At 56.8% G+C, this 14,451-nt stretch overlaps 3 protein-coding genes across 6 annotated transcripts; 2 read left to right on the plus strand and 1 right to left on the minus strand.

Moving 5' to 3' along the window:
* The first annotated feature begins 295 nt into the window (after positions 1-295).
* Positions 296-3,265, plus strand: AUP1 (AUP1 lipid droplet regulating VLDL assembly factor). 4 transcript variants are annotated; one of them, XM_079720893.1, is made up of 12 exons: positions 296-399; positions 481-618; positions 698-848; positions 1,049-1,233; positions 1,481-1,553; positions 1,645-1,718; positions 1,947-2,013; positions 2,109-2,211; positions 2,345-2,464; positions 2,581-2,696; positions 2,884-3,002; positions 3,088-3,265. In XM_079720893.1, the coding sequence occupies exons 1-12, from the start codon at positions 350-352 to the stop codon at positions 3,122-3,124; spliced, it is 1,233 nt and encodes a 410-aa protein (XP_079577019.1). In that variant the 5' UTR covers positions 296-349; the 3' UTR covers positions 3,125-3,265. The 4 variants fall into 4 exon arrangements, 1 of the variants encoding a protein (XP_079577019.1); XR_013811289.1 differs by having other exon boundaries at positions 310-399; positions 2,345-2,486; positions 2,822-3,002; positions 3,088-3,118; XR_013811290.1 differs by having other exon boundaries at positions 310-399; positions 2,822-3,002; positions 3,088-3,118.
* A 1,054-nt stretch (positions 3,266-4,319) lies between these two features.
* Positions 4,320-10,740, plus strand: DQX1 (DEAQ-box RNA dependent ATPase 1). Its single transcript, XM_079720941.1, has 11 exons — positions 4,320-4,649; positions 4,902-5,095; positions 5,511-5,895; positions 6,247-6,480; positions 6,574-6,673; positions 6,759-6,917; positions 6,995-7,186; positions 8,969-9,088; positions 9,264-9,454; positions 10,016-10,206; positions 10,422-10,740. The coding sequence occupies exons 1-11, from the start codon at positions 4,413-4,415 to the stop codon at positions 10,576-10,578; spliced, it is 2,160 nt and encodes a 719-aa protein (XP_079577067.1). The 5' UTR covers positions 4,320-4,412; the 3' UTR covers positions 10,579-10,740.
* A 1,832-nt stretch (positions 10,741-12,572) lies between these two features.
* TLX2 (T cell leukemia homeobox 2) lies at positions 12,573-13,975 on the minus strand (the record flags this gene model as incomplete). Its single annotated transcript, XM_079721098.1, has 3 exons — positions 12,573-12,789; positions 12,892-13,129; positions 13,576-13,975. 3 exons carry the CDS (start codon positions 13,973-13,975, stop codon positions 12,573-12,575), a joined length of 855 nt encoding a protein of 284 aa, XP_079577224.1.
* Positions 13,976-14,451: the final 476 nt, after the last annotated feature.

The raw sequence follows: 14,451 nt of genomic DNA on the forward strand, positions 1-14,451 counted from the left end.
CCGCCCTGCACAGAGGAGGCGCCCTGGACGCGAGCGGGCGGACAGCGGGACGCGGAGCACGCCGGTACCTGAAGTCTCGAGAAGCGCACGCCGGAACCAGGGATTCCGGAAGGCCGACTCCGCCCCCGCCCCGCGAATGCCGGGAATTGTGGTCCCAGTGGGACGCGAGTTATGAGGTGGCCTAAGGGCCCGCGAGGCATGCTGGGACCGCTAGCCCTTCCGGGGCGCCTCAGGATTTCGGGTCCCGGCACCCTGGGCGGACGCCCGAAGACTCCGCCTTCCCAAGAGCCCCTGCGGCGGGGTGCGAAGATGGCGGCGGCGGCGGCCCGGCGCCCCTAAAGCGGCGGCAATGGAGCCTCCCCCGTCGCCGGGGCCGGAGCGGCTCTTTGATTCGCACCGGTAAGAGCCCCGGAGGGAAGAGACCGGCTCCCGCGACCACTTGGCCTTCGGCACCCGATCACCCCGCCTCTCGCCCCCCAGGCTCCCGGGTGACGGCTTCCTGCTTCTCGCGCTGCTGCTCTACGCTCCAGTCGGGTTCTGCCTCCTCGTCCTGCGCGTCTTTCTTGGGATCCACGTCTTCCTGGTCAGCTGCGCGCTGCCAGACAGCGTCCTTCGCAGGTTCCGACCCGGGCGCTCGGGGAGGGTCGGGGCTGGGCCTGGCCGGAGGCCGCGCAGTCACCACTGCTGGCGTCCCCAGGTTCGTGGTGCGGACCATGTGTGCAGTGCTGGGGCTCGTGGCCCGGCAGGAGGACTCCGGACTCCGAGATCACCGCGTCAGGGTCCTCATTTCCAACCACGTGACCCCCTTCGACCACAACATAGTCAACCTGCTCACCAGCTGTAGCACCGTGAGTTAGGGACGAAGCCGAGAGTGCCACGGGGCGGTTCCCCGGGGCCCCGCTCAAGGCTCCCCTCCCCATGTGCGGGTTTCCTTTGGGGACCACAAGATACTGACCCTTACCTCTGACCCCGCTGTTCTCCCCATTTGTCCGTTTTTCTCATTTCCCAACATTCTTTTCTTCTTGCTTTCTCTCCTTCCCATTCCCAGCCTCTACTCAATAGTCCCCCCAGCTTTGTGTGCTGGTCTCGGGGCTTCCTGGAGATGGATGGGGGCGGGGAGTTGGTGGAGTCACTCAGGAGATTCTGTGCTTCAGCGAGGCTTCCCCCCACCCCTCTGCTGCTATTCCCCGAGGAAGAGGCCACCAATGGCCGGGAGGGGCTCCTGCGCTTCAGGTGGGTGTGTCTCCAACTCTGTAGGCGGTCAGGCCTGGGAGCCCTTGGGTTTTCACAGCCTTTTCCAGCCCTGCCCCCTCCCTTCCTAGTTCATTTCCTTTCTGTCCACTCTTAGTTCTTTCCCCTGAATCCCTTTATTCCCCATAGTTCTACTTGTCCAGTTTGACAGTTACCCATTTTTAAGTCGGGTATGAGCTGCTGACTGGGTTGGCTGGAATCCCATCCTACTATCTCTTCCCTCTTCTAGTTCCTGGCCATTTTCTATCCAGGATGTGGTACAGCCTCTTACCCTGCGAGTCCAGAGACCTCTCGTTTCTGTGGTGAGTGCGTTCAACAGGGAAGCTCTGGGTTTGGAGGGGAAGTTTCCCACTCCTGGCCCTGGCTTAGACCTCACTCATGCCCTCCCCTCAGACGGTGTCAGATGCCTCCTGGGTCTCAGAACTGCTGTGGTCACTTTTCGTCCCTTTCACGGTGTATCAAGTAAGGTATTAACTGTCCTTACTTTTTGGTGGCTGGGAGAAACTCGTCTCAAGGTCAAGGAAGTAGCTGCCTCTGCCCTGTCCATTTGCAGATCTTTTAATATCAAGGTCCTACCGCAGAGGCAATATAAAGTATTTACTATCTCCCCTATCCTCACCACCACTGTTCCAGGAAAAGAGGTATCAGAGTGGAGAGTGGGTGCCCCCAACACGGTCCTGGGTTGTCTTTTGCAGGTGGCTTCGTCCTGTTCATCGACAGCTGGGGGAGGGCAGTGAGGAGTTCTCCCTCCGTGTACAACAGGTGGTAGGGGACACAGGCAGGGTGGAGGTGGGTCCTCTCCTTATGGGGAAGGAGAGGAAGGCTTAAGAAACTTCCAATCTTCCAATTCTCCCTAGCTGGTGGCCAAAGAGTTGGGCCAGACAGGGACACAACTCACTCCAGCAGACAAAGCAGAGCACATGAAGCGACAGAGACACCCCAGATTGCGCCCCCAGTCAGGTGTGTGGTCCCTGGACACAACGCTTTTTAGCTTTGTTTCCGCCTGTTGTGCTTTCTTCCTTACGCCTGTACTAGCCAGCCTCTCTGTCCTCCTAGTTCTCCACTCACCTTATTTCGGGTTTCTTTTTTGCAGCCCAGTCGTCCTTCCCTCCCTCCCCTGGCCCTTCTCCTGATGTGCAGTTGGCAACTCTGGCTCAGAGGGTGAAGGAGGTTTTACCCCATGTGCCACTGGGTGTCATCCAGAGAGACCTGGGTATGAGAAAGGGTAGCCTCACGTAAGGAGACAGGCATAGAGAGGGAGAATGGGTGGCGAAGGGAGAAGGTGAACAGAGAAGCACACTCTCCTGTCCTCTCTTCCCTCCTGCCCAGCCAGGACTGGCTGTGTAGACCTGACTATCACTAATCTGCTTGAGGGAGCTGTAACTTTCATGCCTGAAGACATCACTGAGAGGACCCAGGCCCTTCCCACAGCCTCCACGCCCAAGGTGAGACCCAGGAAATGGGCAGGTCCGAGACTTGGGGTGGGATGGGACGGTCTGCATATCCCCTGTCCCTGACGTCTGTTTTTTTGATCCTGAGACCCTAGCCCAGTGCCTCTCTTGCAAAGTAGGCATTCGATGCGTGTTTAATGATGATGACTTCGCAAGCCCTCTGACATTGTGATCACCTCAGTTCCCCAGCTCTGGCCCGGCGACCCCTCAGCCCACAGCCCTAACATTTGCCAAGTCCTCCTGGGCCCGGCAGGAGAGTCTGCAGGAGCGCAAGCAGGCGCTGTATGAATACGCAAGAAGGTGAGGGGCTTAGAGAACAGCGGGTAGGACCGGGCAGATTGTATACGGCAAAACCCATGCAACGTCTTCTCCTTATGTCCCGCAGGAGGTTCACAGAGAGGCAGGCCCAGGAGGCTGACTGAGTACAGGATGGCGCCCAGAGCCGCAGGACGGAGACTGGGGGCAGCCCTCACCCGACTCACAACAGGCCGGATGGGTGGGTGGTAAAAAGGGAGGGATGGGGCTCCCCCCAATATCACATTAAATTCAGGGTTTTCACTCAAGGTCTCTGTTGCCTCTCTGGGTCTCAGAAGCCCCGTAGCAAGTTCCTTTTCCCTTGGTTGTAGGGATCAGGGATGAGGGCTTCCTTGTGGGTTTGTGGGGGTCAGAATGGAGCTGTCTGCAGTCACCTCCTCATGTCAAGAGATGCGTGATATTAAGGAAATGTAACTGAGCTCAAGGCCCAGAAGCAACTGGACCCTAGCTTGGGTGTTCAGCCCAGGTATGTGAGGAAAAAGCTGCAAAACTGCAAGTCCCAGGATGCCTTTCACTAAGGAGCACTGTACACGAAGTCTGCAGAGTTCACACATGCTCAGTGTGGTGGCTTGAGCCTATTTTCCACAGGGCACTGACCAGATTAAATAAGGTGGAGCACATGGCCCCACCCCAAAACAGCCTTTAGGACTGTTGAGGCACACCCCAGGGTGGAGCCGGAATTTACCTTTGTACTTCACAGCAGGTCAGGGTTATTGGTGACTTGCTGTGTGGGTCTGGAACTGGCTGCCGTCCTGACACGTCTCAGAGCTGCAAGCAGGTTTGAATCCAGGATCCTTGTGGCCCTGGTCCCTGATTCTTACCCCGTTCCTCCTCCGATTCTTCATTCTGTTCCCTTGGGGACCTTCCCACAGATTACCATGTCTCATAGAATTCCTGCTGCCCCTGAGGACCCCTGTGTTAGTCAAAGGATTTTTACTATCTGACTACAGGGTAATAGTCCACTTTTTTTTTTTTTTGCGGTACGCGGGCCTATCACTGCTGTGGCCTCTCCCGTTGTGGAGCACAGGCTCCGGACGCGCAGGCTCCGGATGCGCAGGCTCAGCGGCCATGGCTCACGGGCCCAGCCACTCCGCGGCATGTGGGATCTTCGCGGACCGGGGCACGAACCTGTGTCCCCTGCATCGGCAGGCGGACTCTCAACCACTGCGCCACCAGGGAAGCCCAATAGTCCACTTTTGATAGTCCCTTACTTGGAGACTCACCTCTCCACTGTTTCCTGGCAGGCAAGAAATACTGGGAAGGGTGGACCTCGGGGCATTATCACTTGAGGGTACAGGTTAGGGATCAGGGCTGAGGTGGGCAGATGGTGTCAGTCACCAAATACGAGGCCTTGATGTCTGCCCTGCCTTCTGTAGGTCCTGCTAGACAGCCACCATGGCCTCTCAGGTTCACGGGCTGGAAGAAGAGTCTGGCCCAAACCCTGGGGATTCTGAACTGGCTGTGAACCCCTTTGACGGGCTCCCTTTCTCTTCCCGCTACTACGAGCTGCTTGAGCAGCGCCGATCCTTGCCTATCTGGGCTGCTCGCTTTATCTTCTTGGAACAGTTGGAGAGTAGCCCCAGTGGAGTGGTGCTGGTGTCTGGAGAGCCTGGCTCTGGCAAGAGCACCCAGGTTGGGGAAGGTTCTGGGAGTGGACAAACGGGGCGGCTAGGGAACTGGCTCTTCCCGGGACAAGGTGCGGGGGGCGGAGCTGTGTGGAGTAATAAGGGAGGTGGGTAAAAGGAGACAGGCTGGCCCCAGGGTAGCTGGTGAAGGACCAGGGGACTCCCCAAATAGGAGATTAAACTGGCCACAGCTCCCCCAGCACTTTTGACTGGAGTTCTGTATCTCGCTGACTGATTGTCCTTCCCTACCCTACCCCAGATCCCACAGTGGTGTGCAGAGTTTGTGCTGGCCAGGGGTTTCCAGAAGGGCCGGGTAACTGTGACTCAGCCCTACCCTCTGGCAGCCCTGAGCTTGGCCCTGCAAGTTGCTGATGAAATGGACCTGACCCTGGGTCATGAGGTTGGATACAGCATCCCCCAAGAGGACTGCACTGGGCCTGACACCCTGCTCAGGTGTGGCCCCCTGCAGGCCTGACCCCAGATCTCCTTCCCCTCATCTAGTAGAAACAAGCCCAGTCTTCTGATATCTCACCATTCCCTCCCTCAGCCTAGCTCACCCTTTAAATCATGCATGATGCAACTGCTGAATTCAGCCCTTTAACCCCAGCCAGGGACCTCAGACATTCAACCTCACCCTCATCATGAAAGTCTCACTTTCCTAACTGGAGTACAGCTTGTGAACAGTGTCACCAGTGACCAGTGGGGTTGTGGGTCACAGGTAAAGGTCCATGGGCTCAGGAAGTCAGTCACAGGGTCTTTTTCTGATCTTTACTATCAGAATCTAGGCCCCCTGGGGAGAAGCTCCTCTGGACTTCTGGGGCTGGTCAGTGTCTACACTGACTCCTCTGCCCACTACCAATGTCAACAGGTTCTGCTGGGACAGGCTGCTTCTGCAGGAGATGGCCTCGACCCGGGGCACTGGAGCGTGGGGTGTGCTGGTGCTGGATGAGGCTCAGGAGCGGTCAGTGGCCTCAGATTTGCTCCAGGGGCTCCTGCGAGATGCCAGGCTGGGAAACCTGCCAGGGGACCCCAGAGTGGTTGTAGTTACTGACCCAGCCCTCGAACCTAAGCTCCAGGCCTTCTGGGACAATCCTCCTATTGTACATGTACTTGGAGAGACTGGCAGGTGTCCCACTCCCGTCTACAGGGACACTGTCCCTACTGATAGAGTGGAAGCTGCCTGCCAAGCTGTGCTTGAATTGTGTCGGAAGGAGGCTCCAGGAGATGTGCTAGTGTACCTGCCCAGTGAGGAGGTAAAAACTGGGATGCCAAAGGCGGTACTCGTGTCTCATGTCCGTCCCTTCCTGTCCCGGGGGGGATGTGAGCAATGCTTGTTAGGAACATTGGAGTTCTAGTACTTACTCTCCATTGGAGTCCTGAGGAAAAACTCGGGGGTTTCGGGGTGAAAAGGTCTACCACACTCTCTTTGATTCCATACGATGCAGGGGCTTGTGGTTCAGTGAGCTCCTGAAATGATAACACCCCAACTTTCTGAGTATGTGCATGTTTTCAGAGTCAAGGGCCATAGTGTTTCCTCAGCTTTTCAAAGGGGTCTGTGACCCACACAGGTGAGAACTGCCCTAATACCCCACCCCTCTCCTCAGGAGATTTCCCTGTGCTGTGCGTCCTTGTCCAGGGACGGGGGGTCCTTGGAGAACCACGGGCCTCCACCACGGGTGCTGCCCCTCCACCCGGGCTGTGGACAGGCTGCTCAGGCTGTGTATGAGGACGTAGAATCGGGGGCCCGAAAGGTTGTGGTCACTCACTGGCTGGCCGACTTCTCCTTCTCCCTCCCTTCCATCCGACATGTCATTGACTCAGGACTGGAGCTTCGAAGTGTGAGTGAAAGAGAGGTGGGGGGACGCGTGGGGGCTAAAGATAGAAATAGCCTTCTCTCATGTGTCTTGGCCTTGGTTGGGGGGCGGTGACAGGTTTACAGTCCTCAGATCCGAGCAGAATCCCAAGTGCTGAGACCGATCAGCAAGTGTCAGGCAGAGGCCAGACGACTGCGGGCAGCAGGGATCCTGCCAGGTAAGAGCCTTTGCCCTCAATGAGCACAGACATGCGCCCTGCGAGGTCTGCAGTGGTCTTCTTTCCCAGGTCCTTCTCCCCTCAGGATCCTGCCTCTGCCTGTACCCTAAGTCCTTCCTAGAACTAGAGGCTCCCCTGCGGCCCCAGCCCAGGGTGTGTGAGGAGAATCTGAGCCCCCTGATATTACTACTAAAGAGGAGACAGATTGCAGAGCCAGGGGAGTGTCACTTCCTGGACCGGCCTGGTGAGCACCCCTCCTGCCCAAGTCCTGCTGTCCAGCCTCTGAGACCCCCTGCCCTGTAAGCCTTGTTCCCTCTCCAGCTCCAGAAGCACTGATGCAGGCCCTGGAAGATTTAGACTATCTGGCAGCCCTGGATGATAATGGGGACCTGTCAGACCTGGGAGTCATCCTATCCGAATTTCCCCTGGCCCCTGATCTGGCCAAAGCCCTGCTGGCCTCGTGCGAGTTTGACTGTGTGGATGAGATGCTCACCCTGGCCGCCATGCTCACTGGTATAAATCGCTCTTCTCTCTGGCTCTTACGGCCACTTCCGCCTTCCCTCTGGCGTTCCGGTGCTCCTAAAGCCAGCCCGGCCCCCTTTGCTCGGGCTCCCAGCGCTCCCAGGGCCCGAGGAGCTAGGCTTCCTCACTTCTCCCACTCCGATCTCGCTGCTGTCTCTCGTCCCTCAATATGTTTAAATCTCTCCTACCTTGTGTTACTAAAACTGCACCCCTCTTCCTCAGCCCTACACTCGCCTTCGGCTACACAGAATAATCTCTATCCTGTTCAGTCTAGGGTATTCCTCGCCCGCTGCATTCCAGCTCAGGCCCACCACAACACTGACACAGCCTTCAGCTCACCGGTGGCCTCCTAGAGACCCAACGCAATGAACACGTTTGACACTTGAGCACCACCAACCCTTCCCACCTGAAAAGGGCCCCTCCCTGCGCCTCTGTGGCCCCTCTGGCCGCTCCCTAATCTCGTACTTGAGCTCTTCCTCCTCCGCTCCTCCGCGGTTACCTCAGGCTTCTGTCCTTGCCTCTTGTCTGCCCGTTCCCTGAACTCTCTGAGCAAGTTCATTCACCCCCATCGTCTGAAATGCCACAGTATCATTCTTCTGAATCTTGGATTTATACATCTAACTCCTGATGGACGTTTCTATCAGAATTGTCCATAATACTTCAACCCAGAACTGAACTCAAGCGCTTTTGTTGTCGTTGTTTTTGTTGAGCCTGAGCACTTTTTTTAAAATAAATTTATTTTACTTATTTATTTATTGGCTGTGTCAGGTCTTGGTTGCTGCGCGCGGGCTTCGTCACGGTGTGTGGGCTTCTCATTGCGGTGGCTTCTCGTTGCGGAGCACAGGCTCTAGGCGTGCGGCCTCAGTAGTTGTGGCTCGCGGGCTCCAGAGCGCAGGCTTAGTAGCTGTGGCGCACGGGCTTAGCTGCTCCGTGGCATGTGGGATCTTCCCAGACCAGGGCTTGAACCCGTGTCCCCTGCATTGGCAGGCGGATTCTTAACCACTGCGCCACCAGGGAAGCCCAAGCCTGAGCACTTTTTTAAACTACCCCCTCACCACCACCACCACCACCACAAAATCATACAATCATCTCTGCAGCTCCACTATCATCCTTCTAGACTAAACTTTCTCCAGGTTTTTTCATTTTTATTTTTCACTTTTCCTAATTTTTAAACAAGTTACCTGTTCGTCTCCACACTCACAGTCAGTGCCAGCGTTACCTCATCACTACTCAGCTGGATTCCTTTCGTAGCCTCCTAACTAACCATGTGAACTCCTTCCAAACACGTGGACTCTTAAAAACTCGTCTTCATCAGCTATTCTCCACCTTCCACACAGAATGTAAACTCGTTTGCACAGCACATCCGGCCTCTCGTAACCTAGCCCACACCGACCTCTCCAGCTTACTCTCCTGCCACCCTGCCACACACGCCGTCCCCCCCACTCATATACTAGGTGCTTGCAGTTCTCCAACATGCTATTCCCGTGGTCTAGAATACCCACTCCGCCCCTTCTCCACTGAACTGATTCCTACTCAGACTTCAGGTACTGGCCTGCACACCGATTGGGCTTATCAAGTTTGCCTACTTGTTGGTCTCTCCCAAGCTTGTTGAGGGCAGGGACTGTTTTTCGTTTATTTATCTTCAATGTCTAATAAACTGCATCGCCTCTAGAAGTCTTTTGAATAAAGTTCCCAAAGTGACACTTCTCCCTCTTCAGTGCACTGCTGTCCTTTCTCATTCCCCAAAATGAACTTCCTCTCTTCTGCTTCCAGCTGCCCCTGGGTTTACTCGTCCTCCGCTCTGTGCAGAAGAAGCTGCCCTGCGTCGGGCACTAGAACACGTGGATGGTGATCACAGCTCTCTGATCCAGGTGTATGAAGCCTTTATACAGAGTGAGTGGTCCAATCTGCATCCTCTTACAGAATCCAGATTTTCCAAAGAGAGGAAGTGGTGTGCAACCAGCTGACAGATCTCTCTTCCCAGGAAAAGGAAGCCCTTTGGCCAAGGGTTGGGTTCTTCTGGGGGTCTCAAGGGCTTTAGCTATAGCTGGTCCCTTTCTATTCCTAGGTGGAGCAGACAAGGCTTGGTGCCAGGCTCGGGGTCTAAACTGGGCAGCACTGTGCCAAGCCCATAAACTTCGGGGAGAACTCCTAGAACTCATGCAACGGATTGAACTTCCCTTGTCTCAACCAGCCTTTGGCTCTGAGCAGAATCGCAGAGACCTTCAGAAAGCACTGGTGTCAGGATACTTCCTTAAGGTTAGGGGAAAGAGTTGGGGTGAGGGTCATAAAAGGAGCAGAAGGTAGAGGAAGCAAGGATCGGTGTATGTCACCTCTGCAATTGGGGTCCCGGTGGCCATACAAAGGATTCTTTAGAACCAGGAGAAACTTTTCCTTTGAGGTTTTGGGTACAAGGGGCTATGGAGATGCCATACAGTGTGGTAGTATGGTAGGGCTGTAACACCTAGAGGTATGCTCTCCTTTTTTTTTTTTTTTTTTTTTTTGCGGTACGCGGGCCTCTCACTGTTGTGGCCTCTCCCGTTGCGGAGCACAGGCTCCGGACGCGCAGGCTCAGCGGCCATGGCTCACGGGCCCAGCCGCTCCGCGGCATGCGGGATCCTCCCGGACCGGGGCACGAACCCGTGTCCCCTGCATCGGCAGGCGGACTCTCAACCACTGCGCCACCAGGGAAGCCCTATGCTTTACTTTTAATACTCTCACCACCCTTGCTAATAATTCTTTCTCAACCCCCTTTTCTTTCTTCTACTGACTGACACTTCACTCTCACTTATTCCTTCGATATCTTTGTCTTTCCATGAGGTGGCCCGAGACACAGATGGAACTGGAAATTACCTGCTCCTAACCCATAAGCATGTGGCCCACCTCTCCCCATACTGCTGCTACAGAAGCCGCAGGGCTCCTGCCAGACCCCCACCCTGGGTGCTTTACCACAATTTCTCCATTTCCAAAGACAACTGCCTTTCCATTGTTTCTGAGATTCAACCACAGATGTGAGTTCCCTGACAACCCTCTTACACTACCCATTCCTCTTCCTGGGGCCAAAATTAAAGCTAGGGATTTAGAGACCCTAAGAAGAGGAGGGGGTCTTAGTGGTTTGTAGTAATATATGATTTGAGGAGACAGGGTTTGTGGGAGGGGTAATAAGAAGTTTCACAGCTTATAAAAGAGGATACAGAAATCATCTAATTATGACTGTCTCTGTCAGGCTGGTGGAATTGGCCCCTCCATACTTCCTGAGTAACCTGCCCCCTAGTGAGAGCAGGGACTTCCTGAACCAGCTGAGGGAAGAAATGGCAGATTCTTCAACAGGGAGTGAATCTTCCTCCACCCAAGAGCTTGGAGTTGCCTGTGTCCTGCAGTGACCTGCCTGCGGAGTGAAGCTGAGCTCATCTCATCACATTAGACCTTCCCTCAGGCTAGCACCTAGGCAGCCAGCCAGATTTAGAAGCCCAACGTTAAGGGTCAAATACTGGAACCTGAGTCCCAAGAAATGGTGGGCTGGGAGTGGAGCGAATTGGGTAAGGCACAGTCTAAACAGAGTAGGACCCTTTCCTTAGCTTTCTTCTATTTATTGAAGAGGAACTAACATGCCTTTCATATACCCAACTTATGCCAAACCCATCCTTGTGTTCCCTTTCGGTCTATAAAAGTTCTTTTTATACGGTGTCAAATTTGAGTTTGGTTCTGCGGCAGCATTTGCAATATCCATGAGTTAGAGATGGGTTAGTATGAAAGAATCAGAGTCAACTCCAACAGTGATATCCTCTTGCCTGGTTCCCACCTCTAGTCAAGACTTGTACTGTGACTAACCTAGCTGTCTCTAACATGGAACATGAGTAGTTTGGCTACAGTTGGCCTCTAACCCTGCCTAAAGCTTACCTCCCTCTATCACACTGCTCTGGCCTCCAGGGGAGAAAGAAAGGTGGTGCTGTAAGAATCCCACAAAGTCTTCCCTTTTGTTCTCATACCACTTAAATCCTGCTCCTTCTTAAACCTCAAGGCTACTGCAGCCAAACCCACACTCTTAGCTTTCCATCAATAAGCTTCCCAGCAGCCCCTAGCCCACTCACAAGTTTTTCCAACAACTTCAGGGACATCATGCTTTTCTCTTTCCAGCTGGTACTACGTTCCCTTTTCTTCCTTTGGACTATTAATTTTGATATCCTCAATCATCTTGCACACTGTAAATGTATTTATAGAAATTGATGGAAAGGAACCTTTAATCCTTAGAACTTTGCTTTTCGCCTCAGAGTTTCCTCCCTTGGAGATTCTGTCTGTTCTCATCATTCCATCTATTTCCTACCTCTGTGTGGATGTCTACTGACCTCCCCCAAAAGGCATTTTTCCAGAATTTATTCTCTCTAGGTCTAGCATTTAGTTGTGCCTGCAGAGTTAATCTTGGTTCTATCTTCCCAATTTCCCTTCCATCATCCACAACACCATTGATTTCTTGATCCTTTACATTTCCAACCTGGGAATTATCTTTGATTATTTTTAGGCCTATCACTTCCTAATTATTTGCCAAATTCTGCTCACCCGAACTCCACTGGGCCCATTAACTTCGTCCATTGCTTCCTCCTCTTCCCTCTCTGTCCCCGAGGGACACCAGAGCCAGATTAGTGTTCCCAGATTTTCTCTTCCATCGAGTGTGTAAGTATCCGTCTCGCCTGCCACCCACTTGCGAGGCTCAAGTGAGAGGATGTAGTCAGCAGGTTAAACACACAGACAACATGGGGCTCAAAGTCCTTAGCGATTATTTTACAGTTGAAGGATGAGACGCCCAGCGTAGATAACCCTCTGGCTCCCATCGCGGTCAGTCAGACTCGCTTTCCAGCACCTCCTCCATTACTCCTCTGTCGTTGACGTCTTCCTTCCTTCCTTCACACCTTTGCTACAGACCCAGCCCGTGCGGGCTGCAGCCTCCTGATTCCAGCCGGGTCTGTAAACCTACTCCAGCCACACAGAACCCCAGCTCTAACACACCCACGGAAGAATCCGGAGTCCCTCAAGAGAGCAGCCATTGGCCAGCCCGCCCCCCTCCCCGCACCACATTGGCTATCATACTGCAGGTCCCGCCCCCTCAGCGCCTCGGGTTCCAGCCGCGGTGCAACTGTCTGAGTGAAAAATGGCGGGAAAGGTCACGATCAAGCGCGCAGGGCAACAGCACAACGCTGGCCTGGGAGCCGGCAGTGGCCGAGGAGCCCTCGACGATAGCCTCAAGGCCACCTCCTCCTCGCACGCTCCACTGCTACGGAACCACGGGGTGGGCGGCCGTGCGCTCCAAGGCCCCGGGCCCGGAGCTCCACGCGGCGCCTCGGTCCGGAAAAGAGCGCTCGGCCGGTCGGGCAGGCGTCGCTCACACCACTGAGGCGAGCCCGGACACGGAAGCCACCTTGTTGTCCTCGGCCCAGGGCTGCAGGTTCTGCAGCGCGAAGAGCGACGAGTTGTGCAGGCAGAGCGGGTCCGGGGGCAGCGGCGGCCGTAGCGGCCGCGGTAGTGCGTCCTGCTGGAGGTGCAGAAGCAGTCGGCCCGCACGGTGCCGCTCTGCCTCGCGCTCCTCGGCCGTCTGGCGCCTGGGCGGGCGGAGACGCGGGGTCAGCGAGGCCGGCCCTCGCGCGCCCCACGCCTCACCGCCACTTGGCCCGGCCCGGTCCCTCGCCCGCCCCGCGCCTCACCGCCACTTGGTGCGCCGGTTCTGGAACCACGTCTTGACCTGCGCGTCGGTCATGCGCAGGGCCTTGGCCAGCGCCGCCCTCTCGGCCGAGGCCAGGTACTTCTGGCGCAGGAAGCGCCGCTCCAGCTCCAGCACCTGCGAGCGGGAGAAGGATGTGCGCGGCTTCTTCCGCTTTGGGGGGGTCCGGTTTTGGTAGGGGTGACCTATACGGCGCGTCCCGGAGAAGGGCGAGAGCGCCGCTACAGGGAGGAAGAAAGAGCAAGGCAGGGTTTTCGGGGCGGCCCGAGGTGTCACTGAGAAGGGAGCGCGGCTGCCGAGGCTGCAGAGCTCCCGCGCCCGGTCCCTGCGGTGCCCCAAGCTCGACCCCGCACCAGTAGAGGCTTCTAGACAAGAAAAGGCCTCGGAAATGGCCCTCCCACTCGGGTGAGGGAGAGGCGTCCCCCGCAGCTTCACCCTGCCCTTCCCGCGGTGTGGACAGTGAACTGCAGAGGAGGGCGCGGGCATCGACGGCAGCTACCTCCCCAGCGCCTCTCAGCAGCGGGACCAAGAGATACAATTGAGGGAGGATCCCCTGGGATTAGGGGCGGAGGGTACGAAAGGGGACCTTGAGTTGGAGCAGAAGGATCAAAGATGAGGAAACCGGGTCAGTGTGGGGCATGACGCTGGAGGGATGGGGCAACCTCACCAGTGAGCCGGTCCTTGGCATAGCGGCGGCCGCTGTCCATCCAAGGGAAGGTGAGTCCCGCTAGGCCCCCGGCGCCGCCCAAACCCGAGGGTCCAGGAACAGCAGGCGCGCCTGCCGCGGGCGGCTGCACTGGCAGCGGGCGGTGCGCCGGGACGCGGATCACACCGCCCGGGCCCACACCAGAGCTGCCTGGTAGCGGGGCCAGCGAGCCCGCGGGGCCGTAGCTTGAGGCTCCGTGAAATCCACCCGAGAACGCCACACTCTCCCCATGGCCCTGGCCCGCTCGACCCGGGCCTAGGCCGCTCCCGGGGGGTTCCGGGCAGCTCAGGATCTGATCGATTCCGAAGCTGATTGGCTCGTGGTGCGGGAGGCTGTGCGAGGCCAGCACCGCCGGCTCCATGGGTCCGGGTCGGGGAGGACCGCAGGAGGCTTGGCAGTTGGGGAGCGCGCCCCAAACAGCTCTGGGAGCCCAGCAGCGGAGCGTTTGGGGCGGTGGCCTCAGGGACCTGCGGGGCTGGCCATGGAGAGGCGCCGGGCCCCCCAGGACATCTTCATCCCTGTGTACGGGGAGTAACCGCGCCCGTGCCGGCCTCTGCCGGGCGTCGGCGCAGGGACTCGCATCCCGGGGGAGCACGACCGACTGGGGCCCCAGGAGCGCCCTTGCTGACTCTGAAGAGCAGATGGACGCTGGACTGCCGGGGCCTCTGCCCGAGTCCGGGGTGGAGAGGGCTGGCCGGCTCGGGCTGGGGCAGTGACTGACAGATCAGCCTCGGGTGGGCAGTGGGGGCTGGGGGTAGGGCAGGGGCGGGGCCGGGCCTGTTAAAGGGGAAGAGACGCCTGTTTGCTCTGAGCGCGGGGAAGACTGGCCGGCGGGAA

Source organism: Hyperoodon ampullatus, assembly GCF_949752795.1.
Source record: "Hyperoodon ampullatus genome assembly, chromosome: 15".
Classification (NCBI taxonomy): Eukaryota; Metazoa; Chordata; class Mammalia; order Artiodactyla; family Ziphiidae; genus Hyperoodon; species Hyperoodon ampullatus.